The 17,010-nt window shown below is 51.3% G+C and overlaps 2 protein-coding genes across 2 annotated transcripts; both read right to left on the bottom strand.

Moving 5' to 3' along the window:
* Nucleotides 1-215: 215 nt before the first annotated feature.
* Nucleotides 216-3,536, bottom strand: LOC130022473 (CD209 antigen-like protein C). The gene is made up of 8 exons (XM_056113245.1): nucleotides 3,452-3,536; nucleotides 3,276-3,347; nucleotides 3,092-3,178; nucleotides 2,583-2,645; nucleotides 2,061-2,132; nucleotides 1,725-1,873; nucleotides 1,247-1,359; nucleotides 216-357 (listed from the first exon to the last, which is right to left on the bottom strand). The coding sequence occupies exons 1-8, from the start codon at nucleotides 3,534-3,536 to the stop codon at nucleotides 216-218; spliced, it is 783 nt and encodes a 260-aa protein (XP_055969220.1).
* Nucleotides 3,537-7,249: 3,713 nt separating this feature from the next.
* On the bottom strand, nucleotides 7,250-11,573 carry LOC130022472 (CD209 antigen-like protein C). Its single transcript, XM_056113244.1, has 6 exons — nucleotides 11,525-11,573; nucleotides 11,331-11,417; nucleotides 10,653-10,730; nucleotides 9,714-9,865; nucleotides 8,783-8,892; nucleotides 7,250-7,391 (listed from the first exon to the last, which is right to left on the bottom strand). Exons 1-6 carry the CDS (start codon nucleotides 11,571-11,573, stop codon nucleotides 7,250-7,252), a joined length of 618 nt encoding a protein of 205 aa, XP_055969219.1.
* Nucleotides 11,574-17,010: the final 5,437 nt, after the last annotated feature.

The following is a 17,010-nucleotide window of genomic DNA, read 5'->3' as shown; positions in this document are numbered from 1 at the left end:
GGGATGCCACTGGGGCCGAGAGGAGGAAGAGGCACCCAAGGGAGGAAGAGACACCCAAGGGAGGGGGTGATCTCTAGCTGATGGGGGGGCTGGCTGTAGGCAAGGGGGTCTCGGGATCTCTGGGAATCTCCAGGGTCCAGGAGGAGGAAGCCACAGTTGGGGCAGGAGCGCGTCACGGAACCCCAAAGAAGCCTCACCGAGGGGGACAATGGTCATCACGGTTGGGAGCAGGACACCAAAGGCTTCTCACAAATCCACGGCTTCTCTTTACTACACTTGTCATCGTTCCAGCCATCATTGTACAATTCCACACAGTCCTCATCCTGATCGTTGTTGGGTTCTCCTGGTTTCCAGAAGCTGTGAATAGCAGTGATGAAATGAGCCCCCCATGGCCCGTCCTCAGCTCCAACCAAACCCATCTGCCCCGCTCCGTGAAGGGGCTTCTCTCTGGCACTTTGCAGCCAGTTTCCAACAGGAGGGGAGAAATTCCGAGGCAGGATTGTTAATATAGTTGGTGTCAGGGCCACGTTTGCCAGCGCTTACTCCTGGCTTATTCCTAGCTCTGTGCTCAGGGGTCACCCTTGGTGGGGCTCAGGACATCATCAGTGGTGCTGGGAACTGAGCCCAAGTGGCCACATGCAGAGGAAGTGCCTTCCCCGCTGTCCCATCACTCCAGCTCCAAAGAAAGGGTTGTAAAAATTTATTCCTATAAGGGGCTTGAGAGATAGCCCAGCAGGGACCGCTCTTGCCTCGCACGCAGCAAATTCGGGTTTGATCTCTGGCATCGCATCTTGTCCCCTGAATCCCACCATGAATGATCCCTGGTCACAAAACCAGGAAAAAGCCTTGGCTACCACCGGATGTGGCTTAAACCAAAGAAATCAAGAATCTGGGGCCGGAGCAATAGCACAGCAGGTAGGGCATTTGCCTTACACTCAACAGACCTAGGTTCTATCCCTGGCATCCCGTAGGGTCCCCGGAGTACCGCCTGGAGTAATTCCTGACTACAGAACCGGGAGTAACCCCTGAGCATCGCTGAGTGTGACGCAAAAGCAAAAAAAAGAAATCAAGATTCAGATGACATGGGAGTAAATGGCTGATTCCTGGGCCTGGCTCTTGAATGGGCCTCTCTGTTGTGGCCCGGGCAACTGGGGTGTTGATCCCAGAAGCAGACCGCATGCTCAGCTTGGTGTCGGGGATTCCCCCTCCATGTTCCGACCCCAAGGCAGTGTTTGGGAGGGGTAACCTGAGTTGGAAAGGGGTCCCGTCCACCCATTGCCAGGACGCCTCTTCGTGGTGGTCACTGAGTCCGATCCAAGTTCTTATCTCATACCGGACCTCCCAAGACTGGAGGAATTTCTGTGGGTGGAAAATGGGGGACATCAGAGGGAAGATCCCCAACACAGCCCTGAGCACCCCTGTCCACACTCCCGAGGACCCTGCACCCAGGAAAGTCCTTCTGCAGTCCGGGCACAGCCTGAACCCAGGACACCAGAGTAGCTGTTTGCAGTGCTGAGTCTCCTTCCCGGGATGGGGTGGGGGGTGGAGAGAGGCCCCATCTGCCCTCACCACAGTGCCCCTCATACATGACCTATCATGGGACCTTCCTCCTGCTCCTCCAGGAAGCCTTCCCTGACTGCACTCACGGTCCATCCTATGCCTACTGGGCTTGACCTCCCAGAAGTGTGGCAGAGAGGGTGTTGAGACCAGCCAAGGGGCCACACCTCCTCGGAGACGCTGTTGACGACCACCAGCCGGGCGTTCATGCTCTGACAGACTGGGTCTGAAGACGCCCAATCGCGCTTGGACCTGGAGAACCAGTAGCAGCTTCCCTGGAAGAGCTCCCAGCCCCAGGGGCACTGGCAGAGTCTCTCTGGGGGAGAAGGGTAGCGTCAGATGCCGGGGTGGGGGGCGCTGAGTCCCAGTGTGCTAAGTCAGCTCAGAGCATGGGGTCCTTCATGGAAGGGTCCTCTACCCACCCGCCCTTATCAGGCCTGTAGCCAGAAGCCCCCGGCCCCCTGCACGCCTCTCATGACCCGGGTCCTCCTCCTGACATATACCCAGAGTGGCATTCATCCGAGCAAGCCGCTTGCCGATGACTTCAAGTTCCTCTTGAATCTGCTTCTGCGTATCTGCAGGCAAGAGTTCAGTGTCAAGCACCAACCACGGGTGGACAGTCCCCGAGAGGATGTGCTGGCAGATCCCACAGAGACTGCAAAGCTCCCCCTAGAGTTTTTTTGTTGTTGTTTTGTTTTGTTTTGTTTTTTCCCTTTTTGTCTGGCTCTGCACTCAGGAGTTACTCCTGGCGGTGCTCAGGGGATCCTATGTTATGCCGGGGATCAAACCTGGATTGGCCACATATAAGGCAAACGCCATCCCCTCTGTGCTGTCACTCCAGCCCCCTCAGAGCCCATTTTACAGAGAGGAAGAGTAAGGCTCACAGAAGAGCTCTATCCAGTGAGCACACGCGGGGCTCCAGCCCATCCAGCTCTCCCTCGTTTCCCCTGAGCTGGGGGCTCCCTCCAGGCTCTGCAGCCTGGGAGCCCACCCCCCACTGGACTATGTGCTGTTCAACTCCTCACCTAGGCTGTGGCTTTTCTGACGGGCCCCAGGCCAGTTCTGCAGGGACTGGTGGAATCTGGTGACTACAAGAGAGCAGAAAAACGCCCGTGAGTGCCCCCCCCCCCCGCAAACCGTCTGTGACTCTGTGTCCCATGCAGGGATCCTGAGTGGGAAATGGGCTCAGAGAGGGTGTGTAGGAGGGACAATGTCACACAGCAGATGAGATGGAGTCAAAAGCCTATGCTTTTAGAGAACTAACGTATCAGAGAGAGAATCCAAAGGGACCTCAGACTCAAGCCCACGGCCCCTTGGACTCACTCTGGGCCAGGATGGTCACTAGGAGCAGGAAGACGCCCCGGTTCGATTCCCAGCATCCCAAAGGGTCCCCCTAGCACCGCCAGGAATAATTCCTGAGTACAGAGCCAGGAGTAACCCCTGTGCATCGCCGGATGTGAGCCCCCAAGAAAAGCAAAAAAAAAAAAAAGAAAGAAAGAAAACCTGACTCCAAGCCCACGCCCCTTGAACTCACCCTGGACCAGGATGAACACGAGGAGCAGGAAGATGCCCAGAGAGGTGAGAAGCTGCAGGAGGTCCTTGCTGACCCAGGCCGGACGCCCTGCGGGAGTGGCCGAGGGTAGGCTTGAAGCTCAGGCTCACAGTGTCTCTGCCAGACCCGCCTCCCGGGCACCCTCTTCCCCAGGCGGCTGACCTACCCGAACAGAACCTCACGGTCTGGGGCTGCGGAACCTCATTCTCAGCCACCTTTAAGTTGACATAGATCCTTTCTGAAGGGGACAGAGACGGCTGTGAGTGCCACAGTTGGGCAGGGGCTTTCCACCCCGGCACCCAGGACCCAGTGGCACAAACCCACTAGCCCTGCCTGCCTTACCGGAATCATCTGGCTCCTCGTAGTCAGAGTTACTGTCCATCCTGCAGTGCTCCCTGCTCCTTTCCACCTCCTCCTCTTTCTCCATCATCTGCTCTTCCTCTTCTTCCTCTCCCTCTTCCTCCTCCTCTTCCTCCTACTCCTCCTCCTCCTCCTCACTGGCTAGTTTTAGAGCTCAGGGGTTGCCTCGTGGCTCCTTACCTTGTCCGTGCACACGAAGAGAAGAACAAGAAGCCAATCGAACACCACACTTCCGCCCGCCGAGGAGGGAGGAGGGAACTTTATGTCATTGCGGAGACGTTTCTCAGCGACTCTGATGGCAAGCGCAGCCCGGGCCCCAAGCCCCCGGTCTTAATCCTGTGATCTTCAGATTATCAGATCCTCAGCTTCCTCTCCAGAACGTGACTCTGCTTCACTCTCTGATGATGAAGTCTGACAAATCAATGCCCAACAAGACCTCATGCATTTGCTGATTCCCTCCCACTTAGAGGGAAGAACTGTCCATCGCAATCCTCTGCTCCCTGGGGAAGGGCTCTCGCCAGGTACCAGGAGGACAGACAGATGGGTGATAGGTATATGAATGGATGGATGGACAGAGAAATGATGGATGGGTGGGTAGGTGAGAGGATGAATGGATGGGTGGGTGCATGGATGTATGTATGGATAATGAGTGGATGAATAGATGAGGGATGGATGAATTGATGGATGATGGATGGATGGGTGGGTGGGTGGATGGATGAATTGTTGACGGGTGATGGATAGGTGGGTGGATGGATAGATGGAGGATGAATGGGTGAGTGCCTGGATGGCCAAATGGTGATGAGTGGGTACGTGGATGGGTGGGTGTGGAATGACAGACGGACCTGAAGAACAGACATTCAAATGAAATCTCATGGGAGGGATACTGGGATCAGTGGTGGTGGAGAATGGGTACTGGTGGAGGGATCCGTGTTCAATCATTGTATAAGTGAAATCATAGCACAAAAATGTGTAAGTCTACAACTGTACCTCATGGTGTTTCACTAATAAAACTTAAAAAAAATGGTTTAAGATAAGTATAGAAGAGTCTTACCAAAAAAAAAGTTCACACCTACTGTTACCGACTCGGGACAACCCCAGGTGGGAATAGGTTTTGTGCCTTGGCCTGTTTCCCCAGGTGGCTCGGTTGCCGCCTTCCTCCTGAGACCACTGGACAGTCAAGTTTGGGCCGGCAGTGAAGAGACAGGCTGGGCCTTATGGGATGGGGGTGGAGCCGGTCCTGTCCTCCCCGCCCCAATGAGACCCCGAGTTGCCGCCCAAAATGACCTCTCTGGCGCCTGATCAAGCTACTTAATGATAATGATCTTGTGGGGGCCATATGCCAGAGGAACAAATCTCAGAACCCAGCAGGTTTTCGCAGAAATTCCTCCAGATTTAATTGTTAAAATGTCGGAATTCCAAAATTGTGCGGCCACTGCTGTTGCCACGCAACATCATATGCTATTCAAAACCAGCAACAGAAAACAAATTGTCTGCAGTTGCCTTTTCAACAGATCTGAGTCTTGGGGCAAAATCCCAAATAATAATGGTGGATCTGGTGTTGAAATATTGAATGTAATCAAAGTAGAGAGTAATGTGGAAATAATCTGCCCCACAGGTAGGGAGAGGTTGTGGGATTGGGGGTATACTGGGTTTTTTTGGTGGTGGAGAATGGGCACTGGTGTAGGGACGGGTGTTTCATCATTGTATAACCGAGACTTAAACCCAAAAACTTTGTACCTGCTCTCAAGGCGATTCAATAAATACATTTATGAAAAAGAAAAAAAAAGTAAGGTGGAGTTCATGCCCAATTCAATCAGCCTAATCAAAGGTTGAATAAATAGCAATACTCCTACATAAAAAAAGTGCACACCTACTGAAATGATCCCTGGGCAATTAAATACTCAACAGTAGAGGAAAATACGAAAAATATGCAAATAGACATTGTCCTAGAAAATATCACGGGAGTCTAGAGTCATAATACAGGAGCTAGGGAGTTTGCCTTGCATACGGCTTACCCAGATTCGATCCCTGGCATCCTTTATGGTTCCCTGAGTTTACCAGGGGGGATTCATGAGCCCAGAGTCAGGACTAACCCCTGAGGGTCGCTGGGTGTGACCCCAAAACCTAATATCTAATATATATGTGTATATATATTTAGTCCAATGGTATCTGCTTGCTCTAGGAACATGAAGAGCATCAAATCATTCTTTCAGGGCCTTTTTTTGGGGGGGAGGGTGGTCAAACCTGGCGATGCACAGGGGTTACTCCTGGCTCTGCACTCAGGAATCACTCCTGGCGGTGCTCAGGGAACTATATGGGATGCTGGGAATCGAACCAGGGTCGGCTGCGTGCCAGGCAAACGCCTTACCCACGGTGGTATCACTCCAGCCCCTCATTCAGGGTCTTGACGAAGAAGTTCGACCATCTCGTAGGTGGGCAGCCAGGCGTTCTTTTGACGTCCCGTGGAATCAACTGGGCTGCATCTTCACTGTCCTCCTGTTGTTCATCGATTTGCTTGAGCGGGCCCAATAACGTCTCCATCATGAGACTTGTTGTTACTGTGTTTGGCATATCGAATACGTCACGGGGAGCTTGCCAGGCTCTGCCGTGCAGGCGAGATACTCTCGGTAGCTTGCCGGGCTCTCGGAGAGGGGCAGAGGTATCAAACTCGGGTTGGCCATGTTGGCCGCTTGCAAGGTAAACGCCCTACCCGCTGTGCTATCACTCCAGCCCATGAACCATCTTATAAAATAAAAATTTAAAAAATGATTAGCACAGCGGGTACGGCGTTTGCCTTGCATGCAGCCGACCCGGGTTCGATTCCTCCATCCCTCTCAGAGAGCCCGGCAAGCTACCGAGAGTAAGTTCCCTGTGGTGTATTCGATATGCCAAAAACAGTAACAACAAGTCTCACAATGGAAACGTTACTGGTGCCTGATAGAGGAAAATCAATGAACAATGGGAGGACAGTATACTACAGTGACAGTAAAAAAAAGCAAGCAAGCAAGCAAGCAAGAAAGAAAGAAAGAAAGAATGAATTGGATGTGTAGGTGTGTAGGTGGATGGACTGATGGATAGACGAATGATGAAGGATAGGTGAGGGGTTGGATAACCCCTCACAGGTTATAGACAGATGGATAAACAGTCAAGACAAAGTCTGGTAGATATATGTCCACACAGGTGTATTGTCATCAGCTTTACAAAGCACCTCAAAATGGTATGCAAGAAAGCAAATTCCCGCCCCTTGAGGAAGAAAGACATTGAAAGAAACAGTGTGGTGGGGCTGGAGAGATAGGACAGCGGGTAGGGCGTTTGCCTTGCACGCAGCCGACCCGGGTTCGATTCCCAGCATGCAATATGGTCCCCTGAGTACTTCCAGGAGTAACTCCTGAGTATAGAGCCAGGAGTAACCCTTGTGCATCGCCAGGTGTGACCCGAAAAGCAAAAAATTTTTTAAAAAAGAAGAAGAAAGAAACACTGTCGTAGCAAAGAGCAAATGTCATCGACAAAAGCACTTGAAGCAGCGGCGAAAGCACAGACACTGTGTTCAACGACGACAGTATCCAGTGTGTGACTTTATTCAGGGGATGCCACAGGGGCCGAGGGGAGGAAGTGGAAACCAAGGGAGGGGGTGACCTCTAGCCGATGGGGGGGCAGGACATGGGCAAGGGGATCTCGGGATCTCTGGGGATCTCCAGGGTCCAGGAGGAGGAAGCCACAGTTGGGGCAGGAGTGCCTCACGGATCCCCAGAGCAGCCTGACCGAGGGGGACAATGGTCATCACGGTTGGGAGCAGGACACCGCGGGCTTCTCACAAATCCACGGCTTCTCTTGACTACACGGGATATCGTTCCAGCCATCATTGTACAATTCCACACAGTCCTCATCGCCTTCGTTGTTGGGTTCTCCTGGTTTCCAGAAGCTGTGAATAGCAGTGATGCAATGAGCCCCCCATGGCCTGTCCTCAGCTCCAACCGAGCCCACCTGCCCCGCTCCGTGAGGGGCCGCTCTCTGGCACTTTGCAGCCAATTTCCAACAGGAGGGGAGAAATTCCAAGGCAGGATTGTTAATATAGTTGGTGTCAGGGCCACGTTTGCCAGTGCTTACTCCTGGCTTACGCCTAGCTCTGTGCTCAGGGATCACCCTTGGTGGGGCTCAGGACATTATCAGTGGTGCTGGGGACTAAGCCCAGGTGGCCACATGCAGGGCAAGTGTCTTCCCCGCTGTCCCATCACTCCAGCTCCAAAGAAAGGGTTGTAAAAATTTATTCCTATAAGGGGCTGGAGAGATAGCCCAGCGGGGACGGTTCTTGCCTCGCACGCAGCAAACTGTGGTTTCATCTCTGGCATCGCATCTTGGCCCCTGAATCCCACCATGAATGATCCCTGGTCACAAAACCAGGACTAAGCCTTGCCCACCACTGGATGTGGCATGAAACAAAGAAATCAAGTATCTGGGGCCAGAGCAATAGCACAGCAGGTAGGGCATTTGCCTTACACTCGACAGACCTAGGTTCTATCCCTGGCATCCCGTAGGGTCCCCTGAGCACCGCCTGGAGTAATTCCTGAGTGCAGAACCGGGAGTAACCCCTGAGCATGGCTCGGTGTGACCCAAAAAGCAAAAAAAAGAAATCAAGATTCAGATAACATGGGAGTAAATGGCTGATTCCTGGGCCTGGCTCTTGAATGGGCCTCTCTGTCGTGACCCCGGGCAACTGGGTCCGAGCCACCTCCTTAGCCCACCTCCACCCCCATCTCCCAGCCCATCCGGACCCACGTGGAGGAGGTGGGAGTCGGGAGATCTCTGCAAAGCCAGGCAGGGCAGAGAAGGCACCACCAGGCGGGCAGCGTGAGCACGTGTGGACCGAACCACCTCGGAATAAAAGTTCAGTGGGTGCCGGGGCTGGAGCAATAGCACAGCGGGTAGGGCGTTTGCCTTGCACCTGGCGGACCCAGGTTCGATTCCCAACAACCCATATGGTACCCCGAGGACCGCCAGGAGTAATTCCTGAGTGCAGAGCCAGGACTCCGACCTGAGCATTGCCGGTGGGCCCCAGACACCCCCAAAATAAACAAACAAAAAACAAATGGCAGCACCCCAAGAGAGAATCAGAATAGCCCCACCTCCACCCCCTGAGGGTGGTCCCAGGATTCCACTGTTCCCCCTACTTTCACAGAGGGGCTCTCAAGCTGAAGGTGCGGCTCCCTCATACTCTTTGAGGCCATTTTGGGGGGATCACCTCAGTTGGGGGGAAGGTTTCCTGAGTGTCCCCCACCCCAACACCCACCCCGGCCAGTGTGTCTGTAGATTCACCTGATATTGAGGGGGCTTCCGTCTATCCACTGCCAGGACCCCTCATCGTGGTGGTCGCTGAGGCCAATCCACAGACCCTTCTTCTGCACTTCCCAAAATTGTAGGAATTTCTGGAGGTGGAAGGATCCAAGGATAGGGGTCAGGGGGAGGGGCGTCTGAAGGAAGACCCCCAAACGCTTCCCTTCCCTATCCTGTTCCCAGAGCTGTTCTTCTGGGGGCCAGTCTACATTGAACCTCCAAACTTGCCCTGCGCGTGGAATCGCATGTGTGTTTCAGTAGGACACGTGAGGGGCTAGAGTGATGGGCGTTTGCCTTGCATGTGGCCGACCCCGGTTCGATTCCCAGCATCCCACATGGTCCCCTGAGCACCGCCAGGAGTAATTCCTGAGTGCAGAGCCAGGAGTAACCCCTGCACATCCCAAAAGCAAAAAGCAAAAAATAAAATAAAATGAAATAAAATCAGTAGCAGGTGTGAGAGCATGTGTGTATATCGTGAGCAAAGACCTCATGAAGACCTCCTGTCTGTCCAAAAATAAGTAAATAAATAAAAACTCCCAGGGCAGAAACAATAGGCAAGCCGTTGCTTTGCACACAGCTGACCAGTGTTCGATCCCCAGCATCCCATATAGCCCCCGAGCACCGCCAGGAATAATTCCTGAAGTCAGAGCCAGGAGGAATTCTGGCGATGCTCAGGGTGTGACCCAAAAGTTAAAAAAAAAAAACAACCAAAAAAATAAACAAACCAAAAAGTTCCTTTTCTCTATGTTTTCTCTGGGGGACTCGCCTCATGAGCCCGCCGCTTCTTACTCCAGGAAGACTTCCCTGAGTGACTCTCCCCTAACCACATCCGAACCCCTGAGTCTCCGAATCGCAGGAGAGAGAGGAAGGTGGGAGGGTCTTGAGAGCAGCCAAGGACGCCCGGCCAACACACCGCCTCCGGGGCACTGTTGACGATCACCAGCTGGGAATTCTTGCGCCGACAGGCGGACATAGCATGGAGCCAATCTCCTGCGGACCTGGAGTACAGGTAGCAGCTTCCCCGAAAGTGCTCCCAGCCCCAAGGGCAGGCACGGCAGAGCCTCTCTGGGGAGGAGAGAAGGGGGTGGGTCAGATCTCAGAGACTCGGGCCTGGGGTCAGCTCAGCGCGTGGGACCCGCAGGGAACAGCTCCGACCCACACAGCCTTCCAGACACCTTTATTTTATTTTATTTTATTTTATTTTTGGATTTTGGGTCTCACCCAGCGATGCTCAGGGGTTTCTCCTAGCTCTGCACTCAGGAATTACCCCTTGGCGATGCTCGGGGGACCCTATGGGATGCTGTGATTCAAACCCGGGTTGGCCGCGTGCAAGGCAAATGCCCTACCCTCTGTGCTATTTCTCCAACCCCTTCCAGACACCTTTAGCCTAGAAAATGGGAGCAGGGCTGGAGTGACAGCACAGCGAGGAGGGCGTTTGCCTTGCACGCGGCCAACCCCTGGTTCAATTCCCACCATCCCATAGGGTCCCCAAGCACCGCCAGGAGTAACTCCTGAGTGCAGAGCCAGGAGGAACCCCTGTGCATCGCTGGGTGCGACCCAAAAAGCAAAAAAAAAAAAAAAGGAAAAGAAAACTGGAGCAGGGCTGGAGCGATAGCACAACGAGGAGGGCGTTTGCCTTGCACGCGGCCAACCCGCGTTCGATTCCCAGCAACCCATATGGTCCCCGAGCACCGCCAGGAGTAATTCCTGAGTGCAGAGCCAGGAGTAACCCCTGAGCATCGTCGGGTGAGACCCAAAAAGAAAAATAGGAAAAAGAAAAAAGTGGGAGCAACCCTTCCGTCCCAGCACCCCACACACAGCCCCTCCAGACTGGGACCTGACTCGAACCTACCCAGGGAGTCGTTTATCTGGGCAAGCTGCTGGTTGATCAACTGAAGACCGGCCTGAATCTGTTGCTCACGCGCATCAGCTGCAGACGAGGACTCAGAGATTAAGCACCAACGATAGAGGCTCCCTCCCGCCCCCCCCCCCCAGAGCATGCTGGGTGGGTCCCACAGACACCTCGAAGCCCATTTTACAGATGAGAAGAGTGAGGCTCACAGAGCCGCATAGCCCAGTGAGCTCTCGGAGTCCAGCACACAAACACCCCCCAGCTTTCCCCCGGAGCTGGGTGGTCCCTCCAGGCGCTGAGCTGGGAATCCCCCCACGCTGGGATGTGTAATACCACTCCTCACCGGAGCTCTGGCTCCTCTGATGGGCCCCAGGTCAGCTCTGCAGGGTCTGGTGGACCTTGGAGACTACAAAGCAACAGAGAAACCCCCTTGAGTGGCCCCTGAACCGTGTGTGTGATGCCACCTCACGACTGGGGGTTGGAGAGAGCCGGGACACAGAGCTGCCTGCCATGGTCAGGAAATCGGGCTCAGAGAGGGTGTGTCAGAGCTGCAAGATCACAGAGCATGGGACACAGAGCCCAAACCTCAGCATTTGGGGGGACCAGGGAGAAAAGGGTCAAGGACATCCTAGCGGGAAAAGCCAATGTGAGCCTGGACACACAGTTCCCAGGACTCACCGTGGGCCAAGATGATGAGGAGGACCAGGAAGAAGATCAGGCTGATGAGAAGCTGAAACAGAGACAGGCTGCCCCGGGGCAGGCGCCCTGCGGAGTGGCCAGGGGCAGAGCTTAGGCCAACATTCTTTGTTCCTATTCCAGAGACGCCTCCCAGAACCACCCACCCTTCGCCAGGTGGCTGACAGACTCCCTACCTGACTGCCTCCTCACGTTCTGGAATATTCCAGCCTCCTCCTCAGCCATGTTCACAGCAGAGGATACTATCTCCCGTCTCGTAATTGAGGCTGAGAGGACGGCATCAGGGGAGAATTGAGTGTTCAGTCTCATAATAGGTGTATGAGACGGTCATTGGGTGGGATAAGGCCCCCCCGCGCCCCTTTGTCGTGTCCTCTGTGGAATGTGTGTGTGAGTTAATGAGCAGTCAGAGGCGTCCTCGCCTCTGATTCGAGTCTGTGGTTCCACGGCTAGGCACCCTTAAGGTCCCTGAAAGGCTATGAAATCCGAGTGTGCTGTCTGCGATTCCACGGGGAACATATGGTCTATGGTGGTGTTGACTTAGACGTCGGTCGCAAGTCACCTTTGGCTGATCCACTACGGGCAAGTTTCCCACTTTGCAGACAATCACCTGACTAGGCCCCTTTGTCGGGCCTCCCCCATGTCTCGGGTCTGTTTCTCCCAGGTATTCACGAGGGGGACAGTCTTCCAGCAACCCATTTATGTTGCGTCTTCTTTCTCTTTCATGTGTCTTTCTCCTTCTTTTTTTCTCCTCTGTAGTTTTCTCTTTTTCCCTCTTTTGTTCACTCTTGTCCCTTGGTCCACCATCAGTAGTCATAGGGCAGACCCTGACTAAGAGGGAATTGTTTAAGACTTCCCTTAAACATCGCAGAAGTCAAGGTGAAGAAAAAGGACCTTGTTGATTTCTTCCTACTTCTTGAAAATGTGTGTATAAGAGATGCTGGGGGCATGTGGAGACTGTAAAATCCCCGCCTGACCTTTTTCCTATTGGAACCTTATCAATGGACACTGGGGCCGTGTGGGAGACTGTCTTAAATCCCCGTCCTGGCCTTTTACTACTGGCAATGAGACTTAGAGACCTTCTTAAAGGGCTACTGGCCCCTCTCCTCCACAGTCACGCGGCCCTTCTAGGACTCCCTCTATTCTCTCCCAACTCCCATCAGCCCGAATTTGTTTTGGGTGGCCCGGTTATTGGGCCGATCTCTCTTCCTCTCAATTTCTCAGTCACTTTCTCTGCTCTTTACCTCCCCCCCCCCCCCCCCGTTTCCTTTTCCTGGCGGTTCCTCCCTGCGGGCACGGGTGGAGCACTTAAAAGCCTCTAGGGCACTTGTCGCTAGAAGTCTCCTGTGACAGGATGAGGGGGTCACAGCCACGATTCCCAGAATAAAATCACGTCCCCCGCAAAAGAAAAACTTTGCCTTGTTAGGTACTCGTAAGCCAAGCACATCCACGCCCCCACATTTGAAAACGCCGCCTTTCTCTCTCCCTCTCCCTTCCCCTCCTTTCTCACTACCAGACTGTGGGAAGTTCTCTTATAATTGAAAAAAAAAAACTTGGGCCCCTATGGGGGAGTGCCTGAGTGAAGCACTGCTAATTAGTAACTTGATCTGTCCCTCCGCTAATAACTCTCCCCTTATGAGCCTCCACAGGAATGCAGGTGTCCACAGCTGTAAATCATAGGGAGCTCAAAACCAGATGTCTGAGTTATGAGATACCCGCTAGTCACAATGCCCATGATTGGGAGGACATATTCTCTGGGTTCTCATCTGTTCTGGAAAACCTGGCCCCAGGAGAAGACTTGGAAGAACTAAACCCTCTGCAGGGGAAAATCACGTGCACGCCCTTTGGGCAAATTCGGGAATCCCAATGTGACTGTGGTGAGTGTGGTGCGCACCAGTGTGAGAGGAGGACCGGTCCGAGCAAGTGTAGGAGTGTGATCAGTGCGTGTGTCCCTAGTGTGTGTATTGTCTTATAATCTTTCTCCTGGTTCTGTTTATTAAGATTGTTTAACATGGGTCAGAATCGATTGACCCACAGAGCTTTAATTCTTGATCAGTTCTCTGAGATCCACAGGAAAGCTCAGGATCTGGGCTTGAGGATCAAGAAAGGTAAGCTTGGCATTTCTTGTTCATCAGAATGAACTTCGTTTGGTGTGGATTGGCCCCCACAAGGTTCCTTCTCACCAAACCTTGTGGCTCCAGTAAAAGAGGTAATCTGTAGAAAATCTGCTCTGAAGGTATGCTCCCTTGGAAATCTCTAGGGCCGATGGGGAAGGAATGTGATAACCTCTGCGTGAATGGTCTCTGCAAAGAGGGACCCCTCCTTTGCCTGTTTTGCGTCACCCTCCACTAGGAGGAAACCCACTAGTGAGAAGGACTCTGGGAAACTGAGGCAGACCAATTTCCAGGCATAAGATCCTTTTCCCCACCCAGTCTCAGTCTAACCAGAAGATCAGCTAGAGGTCAATTGAAATGCTAATAAAGGCAGTTCAGATGTAAGGCAAAAAAGAAAAAAAAGGGGGGTGTAAAAGGCAGGTAAGAGGCCTGAGAAGAGCTGCAAGCCAGCGAAAAGCAAAAAGCAGGGAAGAGGCAGCAAGCTAAGCAAGTCAGAACTGTTTTTTTAAGAGGCAAAGTTTTTAAGAGCACAGCACTAGGTTCAGCGGGCACACAGCTGTGGGTCTGCCCAACGCCAAGCCCGCCCAGGTGGAGACGTCCAAATCCAATGAGCCTCTGAGTAAAGGCCAACTTACAGGGGGTTATAGTCCCCTCGGGAGAGGCCAAAGTGATAGACCTGGAGAAAAGTTTTGCCAAGGAACCATCCTTTTTCATAGATTATTGCTTGCAATTGGAAAAACATCCTAGGAGCTTCCAACTAGGTAGTTTAGATAAAGAGTATCTTGCTGACCTCTGTAACACCATGTGGCCTGAGTATAGTGGGGAAAGATAGTCAGTGAATGGCAGTTTGCATTACCAGATTATTTTGGAGTCAGATCTCTGCAGGTAACAAAAGAAATAGGAGTATCAAAGCAGAGGAGGCAGGAAAGTGTAAGATCTTATGATTAACTGTTTGACATCAGAAACAAAGAAGTGTGTCACTAAGGCAGCCTATTCCCATGTCTGATAAGAATCTCCCTGCCTCAGAATTAGCCTTGGCCAAAATATGGTAACATCTTTGTCATAGTTTATTTTGCCAGCTTATACCAACAAAAGTGCTTTCCTGACACATTTTTAACAAGCAGGAGGCTGGCTGGTCAGGCTGGGAAATGGGGAGCAGTGTTCCCAATTGGCCGATAAGGTTTCTTCGCCTGGGGACTGTCCCTTCCTTTCTCAGTCCCTCAGTTTCTCCCTGTCATCTTTTGAAGGGTCAGATCGATCGATCAACTGCAGATGTGTGCACATGTACGTGTCGTGTTTTTAGTCAGTTCATTGTCTGTCTGTCTGTCTGTCTGTCTGTCTCTGTGAACACTCGAGTGTTGAAACCAGGCTGATATCAGAAGTAGAAATTTTAGAGAAGTCAGTGATATGCAACCCAGTGATTTAAGAAATGCAGTTGTTTTGGGAACCTGTTAGACAAGGGTTAAGCAATGAGTTCTTATCAGAAGGTTGAGCCTACAGAGAAAGCAGAATTCTCAAACTAAATTTCTTGTTAGAAGAACATTAATGATTATATGATTATTAACAGTTGAAATCCTTTCGAACTGAAGAATCTGTACTATCTAGAAGAGCTATGGAACTAGAGCCTGAAACTAAAGTGAAATAAAGTTCAGAGAACACAAGGCTTTATCTTACAAGCCTCAACCAATTGTAATTGTAATGAGGAATTTAGCTGTTTTAAAAACAACAGAGGTACAGAAGACATCAAAATACACAAAGTTTTCTTATGGTTACACAAACATTGATAGTCCAAGTGTTATTTTTTATGATAATATCAAAGTTTGGTAAACACACAAAAGGTTTTTTTTCTGTGTCTGAAAGCATGTTTGTATTCTTGTGGAATTGTTAAAAGTATCTGGTGTAGAGAGCTCATGATTTTAAATAAGTAAGGTATAAGAATTATTGAAATTAAGCCAAAGAAGGTTTTATCATGTTTTATAAAAACATATATTTGTAATATAAAATCCAGCTCCCGGACGAGAACCGTGCAGTCTGCCCCCACGCCTGGCTGTTCCTCGCCGGGGCTCGTTGGAGGGGAGCGGGTTGAGCTTTCCTCCCTGCCCCAACCAGGGCTCAGGAAGCTGAAGACCTCCAGGACCAGCCACCACCATGCTGAGACCACTCTCCGCACACCTGAAGGTACTGGCAGAGGGACAGATTCACGCGGGTTCCGGGGCCGAGATCTCCCAGCCTACTCGGATTGGAGTCGAGCATCCTCCACCCAGATCCTCCAAATTCCAGTAGGCGGGGGTCACACCCACCACCTGGCCCCCTGGCGCCGTGTAATCCCATCAACGGCCAAGACTCAGAGACTATAAAATCCAGCTCCCGGAATCCAGCATTCACGGCCGCGCGACATCTTATCAGACATCTTTTATGAGATCTTATTATTTCATTCCTACTTTGGACAAACTTGCAGGCTATCGAATGTAGCCTGCCCACAGGGCAGAGTCTGGCAAACTCCCCGTGGCGTACCAAATATGCCAAATACCAGTAACAATGATGGGTCTCATTCTCCTAAAGAGCCTTGAATATAATCTCAGGGTTAGGATGAAAGAGACGTTACTGGGGCCTGCTCGAGGCAATCGACGAATAACAGGATGATGAAATGAAATGAAAAATAAAAATTGATTGTTCATAGGTCTTATGCTGTTATGCTACTGTATATATTTGTATTTGTATTGGATTAGAATATTTGACCTAGAAAATCTTGTGAGTTAAAACAACTATGACACATGAAAACAGGTTCAAAAAGTAACGGTTTAGTTTAAACATGAGTTTCTAGAGTTATAAAATTGGTTTCAAAACTTGCCCTACCAGTGCTCTATCTGATCTCTGAGACTCCTGGTAACTAAAATTTCTAGAACTACTAAGAGTTATAAAGTGGGTTAATCTCAGATGTCAGCCTTCTGTAATGGCTTCGGAGTATGGAGAATTTCATGGAAAATGTGGGAAATTTTACTAACTATATTGGTAATCAGCCTGTGCAGTGCTTGAAAGTACGTGCTACTATTTTGATAACTTTATTTCATGCAAAGCCTTGTCACCAGGTATCAACTTGGCCCTGTTCTTCAGAAAGATTTGCACACGAGTGTGAAATACTTAATGTTTCATAATAATCTATGAGTGCTTTAATCTTTTTGTATTTGTGCTTTCCTGGAAATCAGAATTTTAAGACGTCTTCTGGTTAACTTCTAATGTAAAGTGATCTTTTGCCCAGTGAATATACCTTGTAAGAGCTTGAATTGTGAGCATTTTTAAGGCTTTTTGAATATCTATGGAAGCACTGCAGAGTACAGTTTTCTCATGTTAAGTGAGATTAAGATAAGGTCAGCACTTCCAGGTGGTCCCCCGTATTTTGTACCACCCAACTTCCACCCTTTATGATTACTGGTCCCTGCGTGATATTGCCTCAGCCTGCCAATTCCGCCTGTCTCCGCCATTACCATCCCCACCCTGTTCACTCTTGGCCTTGCGGGTGCCGGTACAGGCATCACTGCCCTGGCTTCTCA

The sequence above is a fragment of the Sorex fumeus genome, unplaced genomic scaffold (genome assembly GCF_029834395.1).
Source record: "Sorex fumeus unplaced genomic scaffold, SorFum_2.1 ptg000019l, whole genome shotgun sequence".
In the NCBI taxonomy this organism is placed as follows: Eukaryota; Metazoa; Chordata; class Mammalia; order Eulipotyphla; family Soricidae; genus Sorex; species Sorex fumeus.
This window is presented reverse-complemented; position numbering and strand designations above follow the sequence as displayed.

Excerpts from the sequence above, each read along its gene's own strand:
- LOC130022472 (XM_056113244.1), bottom strand. The coding sequence starts at position 11,573 with ATGGCTGAGGAGGAGGCTGGAATATTCCAGAACGTGAGGAGGCAGTCA. Across the intron at positions 11,418-11,524 it reads GAACGTGAGGAGGCAGTCAG|GGCGCCTGCCCCGGGGCAGC; the intron begins GTAGGGAGTCTG and ends GCCACTCCGCAG. Across the intron at positions 10,731-11,330 it reads CCTCATCATCTTGGCCCACG|CTGATGCGCGTGAGCAACAG; the intron begins GTGAGTCCTGGG and ends CCTCGTCTGCAG.
- LOC130022473 (XM_056113245.1), bottom strand. The coding sequence starts at position 3,536 with ATGGAGAAAGAGGAGGAGGTGGAAAGGAGCAGGGAGCACTGCAGGATG. Across the intron at positions 3,348-3,451 it reads CGAGGAGCCAGATGATTCCG|AAAGGATCTATGTCAACTTA; the intron begins GTAAGGCAGGCA and ends TGTCCCCTTCAG. Across the intron at positions 1,874-2,060 it reads TCGGATGAATGCCACTCTGG|AGAGACTCTGCCAGTGCCCC; the intron begins GTATATGTCAGG and ends CTTCTCCCCCAG.